The sequence below is a fragment of the Myotis myotis genome, unplaced genomic scaffold (assembly GCF_014108235.1).
Source record: "Myotis myotis isolate mMyoMyo1 unplaced genomic scaffold, mMyoMyo1.p scaffold_m19_p_1, whole genome shotgun sequence".
NCBI classification, from domain to species: Eukaryota; Metazoa; Chordata; class Mammalia; order Chiroptera; family Vespertilionidae; genus Myotis; species Myotis myotis.
The window spans coordinates 136,818,136-136,831,026 of record NW_023416313.1 but is presented as its reverse complement, the minus strand read 5'-3'; the positions used below and the strand labels follow the sequence as shown (position 1 = coordinate 136,831,026).

At 43.1% G+C, this 12,891-nt stretch overlaps 1 protein-coding gene across 1 annotated transcript in view; it reads left to right on the top strand.

Moving 5' to 3' along the window:
• FAM177A1 (family with sequence similarity 177 member A1) overlaps positions 1 to 12,891 on the top strand; it is a 28,790-nt gene that overhangs the window by 13,602 nt on the left and 2,297 nt on the right. Inside the window, exons 3-4 of the mRNA XM_036353143.1 lie at positions 8,088 to 8,154; positions 10,111 to 10,208. Coding sequence (XP_036209036.1) covers positions 8,088 to 8,154; positions 10,111 to 10,208 — 165 coding nt within the window. The remainder of the gene's footprint in view (positions 1 to 8,087; positions 8,155 to 10,110; positions 10,209 to 12,891) is intronic.

Below are 12,891 nucleotides of genomic sequence, written 5' to 3'. Positions count from 1 at the left end.
TCGTTCGACTGCCAAAGGGGTTGTGACCCACAGGTTGAGAACCGCTGTCCTAGGAGAAACTATACCAGTAGGCAGCAAAATCTCAGACATCTCTTGTAGCAATATGTTTACAGATACATCTCCTAAGGTAAAATAAACTAAGGAGAAAATAAATAAATGGGATGACATCAAAATAAAAAGCTTCTGCACAGCAATAGAAACCACCAAAATGAAAAGAGAGCCCACTGTACGGGAAAACATACTTGGCAATGATACATCTGATAAAGAGTTAATATCCAAACTAATAAGGAACTCAGATAACTTAACAAAAAGGAAGTTGAACAATCCAATAAAAAAAATGGGCAAAGGACCTAAATAGACACTTCTCCAAAGAGGACATACAGATGGCCAAGAGACATATGAAAAAAATGTTCCAAGTCTCTAATCATCTGAGAGATGCAAATCAAAATGACAGTGAGGTACCATCTCACCTGTCAGAATGGCTAACATCAACAAATCAACAAATGACAAGTGCTGGTGAGGATGTGGAGAAAAGAGAACCCTAGTATCTGCTGGTGGGAATGCAGACTGGTACAACCATTATGGAAAACAGTATGGAGTTTCCTCAAAAAACTAAACATGGGACTGTCATTTGACCCAGTGATCTCGTAGGAATATATCCTAAGAAATCCAAAGCACCAATCAGAAAGAATATATGCACCTCTGTGTTCATAGCAGCACAATTTACAATAGCTAAGATCTGGAAACAGCCCAAGTGCTCATCAGTAGATGAATGGTTAAAAAGCTGTGGTACATTTTTACCACAGAATACTATGGAGCAGTAAAAAAGAAGAATTTCTTACCCTTTGAGACAGCATGGAGGGACCTGGAGAGTATCATGCCAAGTGAAATAAGTCAGTCAGAGAAAGACCAGTATCACATGATCTCACTCATATGTGGAATCTAAGTAACAAAATAAACTGATGAACAGAATGGATCCAGAGACATGGAAGCATGGAACAGAGTGTGGAATCTCAGAGGGAAGGTGGGGAAGGGTGGGTGGGTGGAAGGTAATCACCCAAATACCTTATTTGCATATATGCATGACCCATGGACATGGGCAATAGGGTGCTGAAGCCCTGGGGTCGGGGAGTGGGGGGGGAGGGGTGGAGAGGAAGGGTGGAAGGGGAAATATATAATACTTTCAACAATAATTACTTTAAAAAAGAAAAAAGAGCCCTAACCGGTTTGGCTCAGTGGATAGAGCGTCGGCCTGCAGACTCAAGGGTCCCAGGTTCGATTCCAGTCAAGGGCATGTACCTTGGTTGCAGGCACATCCCCAGTAGGGGTTGTGCAGGAGGCAGCTGATCGATGTTTCTCTCTCATCGTTGTTTCTAACTCTCTATCTCTCTCCCTTCCTCTCTGTAAAAAAATCAATAAAATATATTTAAATAAAAAGAAAAAAGAAATGGAAACCTAGATTTTTCTTGCAGTCTTATTTATGGTAATACTTCCCCTTCGATTTTACCTTACTAGTATATGTGCCTAAGAATAAACACATTCTTTGCATTTGTTTAACCTTCGATTTAGTTTTGATTTGGGTTACTCAACTATGTGTATATGTGTGTTTCTAAGAATATATATTTAAAAAATGTTTTTTAATAGTAAAGGTGGAAATTTATTGAAGAACAAGTACAGACTCCCACGTGGGGAGGGGAAAAGAGTCCCATTGAGTCCCTTTTCCCTATGGTTTTTAAAGGCTGCAAATCTTTGTGCCTTGATAGTCCCTCTGATTAGTCACCATTCCCCTTTGATTTGGTCACTATAGCTACTCCTGAGCTTAAATCTCATGTGAAGTTCCTTCCTTCTCCCTTTTGTTCTCCTATTCTCTTTGGCCTTTCTTCCTCCTCCTTTATTTTGTAAATATAGACCTTTTGCTACTCCCAGCTCCCTTGTCTTATGGAAATGTACCCTTTTGCAGCTCTGTAGCCCTGTGCTTTTTCCATGGACCGTTTAAATTTTAAAAATTTCCTAAACCTGTCTATTTCAGCCATAAAATCTTCTTTCAGTTCCCCCTCTGATTGGGAAACTCCTGCTGCCATTGGGGACAGGGGATGCCGAGTCTGTCTGACTGCTTCCTGCTGACAAAGGGCACGTTGTTTGATAGAGAACAGACTGGCGGCTATCATAGGGGAAGGGGGTTGCAGGGCTGGGTGAAAAGGTGAAGGGATTAAGCTTATACAACAAAACAAAGCCCCAAACTCATAGACACAGACAACGGTATGGTGATTACCAGAGGGAAAAGGGGGTTGTGGAGGAGGTACAAGAGGATATACTAGTAGGGAGGATAAATGGTGATGGGAGGAGACTTTACTTAGGGTGGTGAACATACAATACGATATACAGATAATCCTATCTAATAAAAGAGAAACATGGTAATTAGTGTACGACCGCTACCCTTCCCATTGGGTAATCAGGGCAATATGCAAATTAACTGCCAGCCAAGATGGCAGCCTGCAGCCAGGCAGCTTGAAGCGAACATGAGGCTTGCTTGCTTCAGTGACGGAGAACTCCAACGTTCCCCGCCTGCCGCTGCCGGCCTCTGAGCTGCAACTCTAAGCAACTCTGTTACAAATATAGAAGCTAAACAACCCCCCCCCCCCCCCGAAACCTGCTTTAGTCTGCAAGGCTTCAGCCAGCAGGATCGCAACATTGCAACATTGTTTCAAATACAGAAGGTAAACAAAGGCCAGAAACCTGCTTTCAGCAGCAGAGGCCTAAGAGCTGGAGCCAAGCCTCAAAGCTAAAGCTGGCCCAGAATAACAAAGAAAAAAAAAGAAAAAGAGCGGTTGGGAGCTTCAGTCACCCGTCAGCCTGAAAACAGCCCTCAGCCCCTCACCCAGACTGGCCAGGCACCCCAGTGGGGACCCCCACCCTGAAGGGTGTGTGACCAGCTGCAAACAGCCATCATCCCCTTACCCAGGCTAGCCAGGCACCCCAGTGGGGACCCCCACCCTGATCCAGGACACCCTGCAGGGCAAACCAGCTGGCACCCACCCGTGCACCAGGCCTCTATCCTATATAGTAAAAGGGTAATATGCCTCCCAGCACCGGGATCAGCGGAGCTGCGAGGCCTCCCGGCACTGGGATCAGTGTGACAGGGGGCAGCGCCCAAACCCCGATCGCCCTGCGGCTCTGTGTGACGGGGTGGGGCCACAACCTCCCTATCCGTCCTGCTCTGTTCATGACAGGGGAAGGCGCCCCAACCCCCTGATCAGCCCTGCTCTGTGCCTGATAGGGGGGAGTACCCAACCCCCTGATCGCCCTGCGGCTCTGTGTGTGACAGGGTGCGGCGCCCCAACCCCCTGATGGGCCCTGCTCTGTGCGTGACAGGGTACGGAGCCCCAACCCCCCTGATGGGCCCTGCTCTGTGCGTGATAGGGGGCAGCGCCCCAACCTCCTGATTGGCCCTGCTCTGTGCGTGACGGGGGTGGCGCCGCAACCTCCCCATCGACCCTGCCTTGAGTGTGACGGGGTGGTGCCCCAACCCCCCAATCGGCCCTACCCTGAACATGATTGAGGGTGGCATCACAACCTCCCAATCTGCCCTGCTCTGTGCATGACAGGAGGAGGCGCCCTAACTCCCCAATCGGCCCTGCTCGGAGCCCGACCAGGGGCGCACCTAGGGATTGGGCCTGCCCTCTGCCACCCGGGAGCAGGCCTAAGCCAGCAGGTCATTACCTCCTGAGGAGTCCCAGACTGGGAGAGGGCACAGGCTGGGCTGAGGGACCCCCCCTTCCCCCGGAGTGCACAAAGTTTTGTGCACCGGGCCTCTAGTCTATACTAATAAAAGGGTAATATGCTAATTAGACTGGACATCTTCTGGGTGAGCTTCTGGATGTCCTTCCAGACAAAGCCATGCTGGCGGGCCCGAGGCAGAGGCAGTTAGGGACGATCAGGCCGGCAGGGCAGAGCTGTTGGGGGATCAGGCCGGCAGTGGAGAGCAGTTAGGGGGATCAGGCCGGCAGGGGAGAGCAGTTAGGGGCGATCAGGCAGGCAGGAAGAGAGGTTAGGGGCAATCAGGAAGGCAGGCAGAAGCGATTAGGGGCGATCAGGCCAGCAGGCAGGCAAGCGGTTAGGAGCCAGCAGTCCTGGATTGCGAGAGGGATGTCCCAGATTACAGAGGGTGCAGGCTGGGCTGAGGGACCCACTCCTCCACTCCCATGCATGAATTTCGTGCATTGGGCCTCTAGTCTATCTTACCTAATAATAGACAAACATGTAAATTAACTGTCCCTCCACTATGCTTACCAGTCAGGAGAGTATGCAAATTAACCCAACAAAGATGGCAGTTAATTTGCATACTTAGGGGCGAAGCGGTGGAGCGAAGACTGAAGGCTCCATCTGGAGCCGTGAAGACTGAAACCTCCCGCCAGAGCGAAGGCCTGGATCCCGGGTGCCGGAAGAAAGCCAGTGCCGGCAGCCAGGGGAAGGGAAGGCGTATTGTACGAATCTCTTCGTGCAACGGGCCTCTAGTATATATATAAAAGGCTAAGTGACCGACCAGCAATTTAAAAATAAACGTTGACTCGTGCATGTGTGGTACATATAAAACTCTCACTGGTGCCAATTGCACATGTGTGTTTCAATCTGTCATTGTCCATCATGAATTTGGTTGACACTTCTATTATAGAGAAAAGGCAAATAGCAATATTAAAATATTTCTTCTAATTAATTTCCTTTCAGTGTGCACGAATCCATGCACTGGGCCAGTCGTGTATTATAAAATTGTACACCTGAAACCTATATAATTTTATTAACCAGTGTCACCCCAATAAATTCAATAAAAATGTAAAAAAATGATTATGCACATAATTGTTACCTATATAAATGGGCTGATGCCTTTTGTAATATAGCCAGAACTCAAAATTACCCTAGCTGGCTTGGTTCAGTGGATAGAGCGTCGGCCTGCAGACTGAAGGGTCGTGGGTTCGATTCTGGTAAAGGGCATATGCCTGGGTTGAAGGTTCAATCCCCAGTGGGGGTGTGCAGGAGGCAGCTGATTAATGATTCTCTCTCATATTGATGTTTCTATCTCTCCCACTCCATTCCTATATGAAATCAATAAAAATAGATTTTTAAAAAATCCTATAAAGAACTCAAATTTATCTGGGCTCATTTTTCACTTGTCAGTTTTTTAAAAATGTAAAAGAACAATATACTGTGGTAAGGGTACTAGGGAATGGGCATCTCACGCATTGCTCTGAGTATATTGGTAAATTTCCTGGTGTAAAGTTTTGCAGTCTGAAGGAAGAGCTTTCCAAATGATTATATTTTTGGCCTAGTTATTCCACTTTAGGAATCTAAGCATTTGGGAAATATGCTATATATTTCAAGATAGTAAATGGGGAAGACAACAGTATGTTCTTAGTTAAATTTGTTTGCTGAGCCATTCATTCTTGTGTAAATAAAAACTAAGGAACTACCTTACTTGTCTTTCAGGACTACTGTCTCAGAAATTGGCATTTGGGGAGGGAGGAGGGGGGAGAGAGAGAGAGAGAGAGAGAGAGAGAGAGAGAGAGAGAGAGAGAGAGAAAGAAAAGGAGAGAGAAACATCGATGCATGCACCCCAAGCAGGGCCTGCACCCCAAGCAGGGCTTGGGTTGAGCCTGTACCGAGGTATGTGCTCTTGACCCGGAATTGACTGGCTGACGCTCTAACCACTAAGCAACCGGCCAGGGCCAACTTTATTTTTTAAATTAACAGTCAGTGCTCACTCAAAATGACTTTGAAAACCCTCAGGAAAAATAATCTGCTATATCTTCTATATTTAGAGCAGGAGGTGTCTCTTATGTTAGGATAAAAGCTATTTTAGGAGCTACTATTTAAGATACTCTGACATTGGTATTTACCTTATGATTTTTACAGCAAATGGACAGTGCAGAAATATAGAGAATGGAACCAAATTGTATAGCACATGGTAAATGATAGGACCAAGAAACTATAAAAAAGGACTAAATATAGAAAAGGATTAAGCATACTTTTGGAAGAAAGCGTAGGTTTCTATATGCTGGGGTTGTTTCTAGAGAAAATAACTGCTAATATCAGGCTGTGACTACTAAAGAGCCAAACTTGTTCCAGAGCTGAGGAAATGGATAAGGATTCCTGAGTAACATCTGTCATCACACAGTTACACAATGAATTTATAGGGTCCTTTGATTAGACTGGGGGAGGGGAGATAGAGGGGGACCTTTTTTCTTCCAAGGGCCATTTGGATATTTATATCATCATTTGTGGACCGTATAAAATTATCATCTTAAAAAAATTAGCCTGCTATATTTGGTCAAATATTTAATTAACTCACTCCTAATGCCTTGGCAGGGCTGGACTTTCCCTACTCCTGGTTTAGACACTGATCTTGCTGAATCAAAAGGACAGGTGGCTCAAGAACCCTCTCCCTTCCTCTTTCTCTCAAAATCAATAAATTATTCTTTAATAATAATAATATTGAATGTCAACTGTAGTTGAAAATAAAAAAAAATTAATCTCCCTCTCTTAACCATGAAGAAAAGGAAATAACATTAAAATTTACGATGTCAGCTTTAGATATCAGAAAAGGAAGATACTATTTCACCAACAAAGAGGAAAGAGTTGTTTCTAGTGCCTACAGTTTTTAGTCTTACAAATATTCTGTGTCTGTTTTTTTTTAATGCCCTTATAATCATTAACATGTCTTAGCTAAGAAGGTTATGGACAAGTTTATCCTTTTCTCCCCTCCCTGGAGCAAATATCAAAACAATGTATTTGATTGAATGCAGACTCTATACTATGTTTTCTTATTTTTTTTAAATTGTGGGGGCTTTTAAAAATGTTTTTATTGATTTTAGAGAGGCGGGGGGTGGGGGAGAGAGAGAGAGAGAGAGAGAGAGAGAGAGAGAGAGAGAGAGAAAGAAAACATATTGATGTGAGAGAGAAACATTGATTGGCTGCCTTCTGCACTGGGGATCGAGCCTGCAACCTGGGCATGTGCCCTGACCAGGAATCAAATCAGTGACTTTTCGGTGCATGGGACAGTGCTCAACCAACTGAGCCACACTGGCCCAAGCACTATCTTTTCTTTTGGTGAACAAAAATATTGGTACAGTGAAGCATGCTTGTATTTTTTATTTTATTTTACTTTATTTTATTTTATTTTATTTTATTTTTTATTTCAGAGAAGAAGGGAGAGGGAGAGACAGAAACATCAATGATGAGAGAGAATCATTGATTGGCTACCTCCTGCACGCCCCACACTGGGGATGGAGCCCACAACCCGGGCATGTGCCCTGACAGGGAATGGAACCTTGACCTCCTGGTTCATAGGTCAGCGCTCAACCACTGAGCCACACTGGCTGGGCAAGCATGCTTGCATTACCGATTTCATCCACAGATACAAACTGTCATCTATGTGGCAGGCTTCAATTCGCAAAAGTATTCTTTGGACTTACAGCACCAAAATTAATTAAGGTGTGCAATGGAGGTTGCATTCTCCCAGTGGTCCTGGCCTACGAAATAGACACTGAGCTATGGTCTAATTACTTTTTAGACCTTAAAGAAACAAGAAACTCATCTTGCCACTTAGTGGTTATTTATTTTCCCACTAATAAAGTTTATTTGCTATGCTGTTGTTCTGCTTAATGTGTCTGAACCTTAATTTCCCCACTATATCACAAGTGTGTTCCTTATGATTTCTTAAGGCCCCTTTCCATTGATGGCACTTTCTCTGATAATGCTGGTGAACAATGAAGACAGAAAGCAGCATGGCAAGAAAAGGAAGGCTCTGAAATATCAACTCTTAAATAATTAAGACTATGACTTACCAACTCTATTTCAGTGACTGCTGCTTTTTTTGGTTATTCCATGGACTTAAGGTGGTAGTAGTTATATGGGTAAATGTAAAATGGAGTTCTAGCTATAAAGGTTTTACATTTTTTATTGGAGTGTAGTTTATTTGTAGTACCGTCTGTAGATTACTCTATGTGCTCACCAAGTCTTGGTTACTTCATTTTGGCCTTAATAAATAGAATGAGTTTAGGTTTCAGTATTGCTAACCCAACTTTTTGTTGCAGACAAAACTTACCTGGGGTCCCTACTTATGGTTTTATATGCTTCGTGCTGCCACGTCAACTCTCTCAGGTATTACTTTTCCGTTTGAATATTGTATAACTGCTGTAATTTGCTCCAAGAGCTCTGCCAAAAAGGGGTGTTTCAGAAATGAAGGAGAAACAATAGGGAGTTAATCACTCTCAAGCTAGTTAGCATTGAAAGGTATCAATTTCACTTGTACTTCGCCTAAAAAAACATTCTTCAGCATTTGGCTGTGTGTGTGTGTTTAAAGGATTGAAAATGGCTATATTAATTTAGATACAATTTTCACAGTCTTAAACCTTTTTTGTTAGCACCTGTTTTATTTTGTCATTTGGTACCCTAATGCCTGTAGTTATAATTCATTTATTTTATGTCATTAATATATTTTTAAAATTTTTTAATTGAGAGAGAGAGAGAGAGAGAAAGAAAGAAAGAGAGAAATGTTGATTGCTGTTACATTTATTTATGCATTCACTGGCTGATTTTTGTGTGTGCTCTGCCCAGGGATGGAACCCACAACCTTGGCGTATGATTCTCTAACCAACTGAGCTACCAGGCATGGACAATGTTTTATTTCCTTTTTAAAAATATATTTTTATTGATTTCAGAGAGGAAGGGAGAGGGAGAAAGAGATAGAAACATTAATGATGAGAGAATCATTGATTGGCTGCCTCCTGCACACCACCTACTGAGGTATTTGCCCTTGACCAGAATCAAACCTGTGAGCCTTCAGTATGCAGGCTAACACTTTATCCACTGAGCCAAACTGCTAGGGCTAGTGTTTTATTTCTTAAACTAGAGGCCTGGTGCACGGATTTGTGTACTATTGGGGTTCCTCTGCCTGGCCTTCATCCTCTTGCAATCTGGGGGGATGTCAGAGAGCCGGTTTCGGCCCGAACCCTGCAGGCCAGGCCGAGGGACCCCAATCTCTGCACCAGGCCTCTAGTATGTGTATAAGATCTTTGGTTAATCTCTTCCAGCCCTCCCCCAGCCCTCCTTTCCTCTGAGATTCATCAGTCTGTTCCATGTTTCTATGCTGTGGTTTCCGCTCCTGGGTCAAGCATCTTCCCCCTGGTGGTCAGTGCACGTCATAGCTACCAGCCAGTCGGCTGGTCGACCGGTCGCTTATGCTTTTATATATTTAGAGTGAGATATAACTAAGTCATATTTGAAAGAAATGAATTATCAGCTTATGACTTAATCATGCTAACTTTAAATATAGGTTTTAAATCATAAAGCTTTCTCTTCTAATTTTAACGCCTTCATAGCTTCTATCACTTTCTGCTTTTTTATTAGATCTAATTTTGAATAGTAATTCATTCAACAAACATTTACTGAGCACTCAGTATATGCTGGACAGTCTGTTGAAATGAAAAGAACATTAGCTTTATATTCAGACCTGATTAAATTTTGGATTTGCTTTGTCAGCTTGGCAAGTTCTTCAACCTCTCTGAGTCTAACCTTTCGCAGTGGCTGGCATTTATGATACAAGCCATTCCTCTCCTCCAGCCCATTGGCATCCTAGCTAAGAATATGAATTTTTTTTAAACATATATTTTATTGATTTTTTACAGAGAAGAAGGGAGAGGGATAGAGATTTAGAAATATCAATGAGAGAGAAACATCGATCAGCTGCCTCCTGCATGCCCCCTACAGGGGATGCGCCTGCAACCAAGGTACATGCCCTTGACCGGAATCGAACCTGGGACCCTTGAGTCCGCAGGCCGATGCTCTGAATATGCATTTTTTTTAAAAAAGAAATAGACATTACTGGGAGTGTTAACAGGTGCCTAAAAGGAGCCATAGTGCTTCTTGAGGAAATCAAGGAATTATATGCAGAAGAGATATTGAATCTTCATAACCTCTCTGAGGGCAGGAACTATAACTTTTGTATTTCTACAGTGCTTTGCACGTAGTGCTCAAGAAATGTTTGTAAAAAATACATTTTTTTAAAAAAGAACTGTTTATGGAATTATGTAAGCTATTTAACTTTTGTATCTTTAGTGTGTGACTTTCTTGGAGAGAAGATTGCATCTGTTTTGGGCATCAGTACCCCAAAATACCAGTATGCCATTGATGAGTATTACCGGATGAAGAAGGAGGTGTGTCTCCCTTTTACATTTTCTTTTTTTTTTTTTTTTTTTTTTTAGTAAATCTTTATTGTTCAGATTATTACATTTGTTCCTCTTTTTTTTCCCCCCATAGCTCCCCTCCACCCAGTTCCCACCCACCCTCTGCCCTTACCCCCCCACTGTCCTCATCCCTAGGTGCACAATTTTTGTCCAGTCTCTTCCCGCATCTCCCACACCCCTTTCCCCACCAAGAATAGTGAGTCCATTCCCTTTCTATGTCCCTGATTCTATTATAATCACCAGTTCATACTGTTAATCAGATTATTTATTCACTTGATTCTTGAATTCACTTGTTGATAGATGCATATTTGTTACTCATAATTAGTATCTTTACCTTTTTCTTCTTCTTCCTCTTCTTAAAGGATACCTTTCAGCATTTCATATAATACTGGTTTGGTGGTGATGAACTCCTTTAGCTTTTCCTTATCTGTGAAGCTCTTTATCTGACCTTCAATTCTGAATGATAGCTTTGCTGGATAAAGTAACCTTGGCATTCATCACTTTGAATATTCCTTGCGACTCCCTTCTGGCCTGCAAAGTTTCTGTTGAGAAATCAGCTGACAGTTGTATGGGTATTCCCTTGTAGGTAACTGAGTTTCTTTCCCTTGCTGCTTTTAAGATTCTCTCTTTGTCTTTTGCTCTTGGCATTTTAATTATGATGTGTCTTGGTGTGGTCCTCTTTGGATTCCTTTTGTTTGGGGTTCTCTGCGCTTCCTGGACTTGTAAGTCTTTCTTTCACCAGGTAGGGGAAGTTTTCTGTCATTATTTCTTCAAATAGGTTTTCAATATCTTGGTCTCTCTCATCTTCTGGCACCCCTATAATTCTGATGTTGGTACGCTTGAAGCTGTCCCAGAGGCTCCTTACACTATCTTCGTATTTTTGGATTCTTTTTTCATTTTGCTTTTCTGGTTGGGTGTTTTTTGCTTCTTCGCATTTCAAATCTTTGCCTTGATTCTTGCGCTCCTCTGGTCTGCTGTTGGGAGTCTGTATAATATTCGTTATTTCAGTCCGTGTATGCTTAATTTCTAGTTGGTTCTTTATCACAACATCGAGGGTCTCATTAGATTTCTTGAGGATCTCAATAACTTTATCGGCGGCTTCTAGACAGTTCTTGAGAGACCTTAAAAGTGTGGTTCTGAACTCAATATCCTCCATTGACACTTTTGTCCTGTTTCTTTGTCTCCGCATTTTTTATGCTTTCTTGGTGCACCCTCTAGTGGTCTTTGTGCGCAGACTTGTTGTAGTCAAGCCTTGATTGTTGTAGTTAATACCAGGGGGATTTGACCTCCAGGCCAACTGGCTGTGAGAATCAGCTGTGTCTGCAGTGGGAAAACTTCTGTCCTCTAGGGAGGTGCTAATCTAGCCTTTGCCTGAGGCTATCTGGCAAATGGCTCTGCGCAGGGCTTGGGTGGGGCGGGGCGGGTGGAGGGAGCAGTTATGGCTGCTCTCAGTCCCGTCCCCAGAGGCTCTGCCTCTCAGAGTCCCAGCAACCGCTGCAAACCTTGGAGAGAAAGCTGCCCTCGCGTTCCGACTGATGCCAGACAGTCCCGCTTCTCCTGTATGAGTCTGGGTCCCCAGAGACTCGCCCAGAACTGGAGCTCAGAGCCTGAGCCTCCGTCCCAATTGAAAACGACAACCGCGCCCTGAGCTACCACCCCGCTCCGCGCGCACCTCCGCACCTTTGTATTTTCCGCACTGCGCCTCCTCTGAGTCTCGTATGCTGTTCTCTTTCCTTCTAGTTGAAGAATTTCCCCTCAGCCAGTCTTCCTGTGGTTCTGGGCGATGTCCGTTCAGTCTTTTAGTTGCATTTGTGAAGTGGTTGTGCGAGGCAGCCAACTCCGGTGTTTACCTATGCCGCCATCTTGGTTTTCTCCTACATTTTCTTGATTAGGTTTGCTTTGCTATGGACTTGATGGGTTGTATATTGAACACATGTATTCTCTAGGTGCCCAAAAGGTAACTCCCTTATGCTAGGTATTTCATTTTAGAGTCAGTTTCTTTATCAAATTAGCATACATTTTGGAATTTTTTAATACTGAAAGTTTCCTAGGATCTATTTGTAAAATTGAGCTAGATTTACTGTGCTAGGTGCTATGTATGTTATTCATCTTCACACACCTCTCTCTGGATTATTATCTTCCAGTTTTAAGATAAGGAAACAAGACCCAGTCTTTCTACTTAGTATGCATAGACTGCATGTAGAACTGGAGTGAGTTTGATGCACAGAAAATTATAGGTACGAGGAACGTGTAAGTGTCAGTAGTTAAGGCAACCTGTCTATAGTGAGGTCTTAGAGTGGGAGTGAAATGAGTTTAGCCTTAAACAATGAGAAAGCTTTAGCATTTAAGAGCATGGGCCCAAGAAACAGAGTCTGAATTCAAATTCTTGCTCTGCCACTTCTAACTTTGTTACCTCGTGCAAAATACTTAACCTTTATAAGCCTCAGTTTACTCATCTTTATAATGAAAATTGCAGCATCCATGCTGGGGTTGTTCTAAGGATTAAATGAGTTAATATGTAAAACAGAATAGCACCTAGTATATATTAGTGAAAATGAAAAAAATATTAGTATCTAGCTATTCTCCTTCAAGCACTCGAGGGTAATTTAGATAAACTTAGAATAGAGAGGAATGAAAATATGTTGTATGTTTG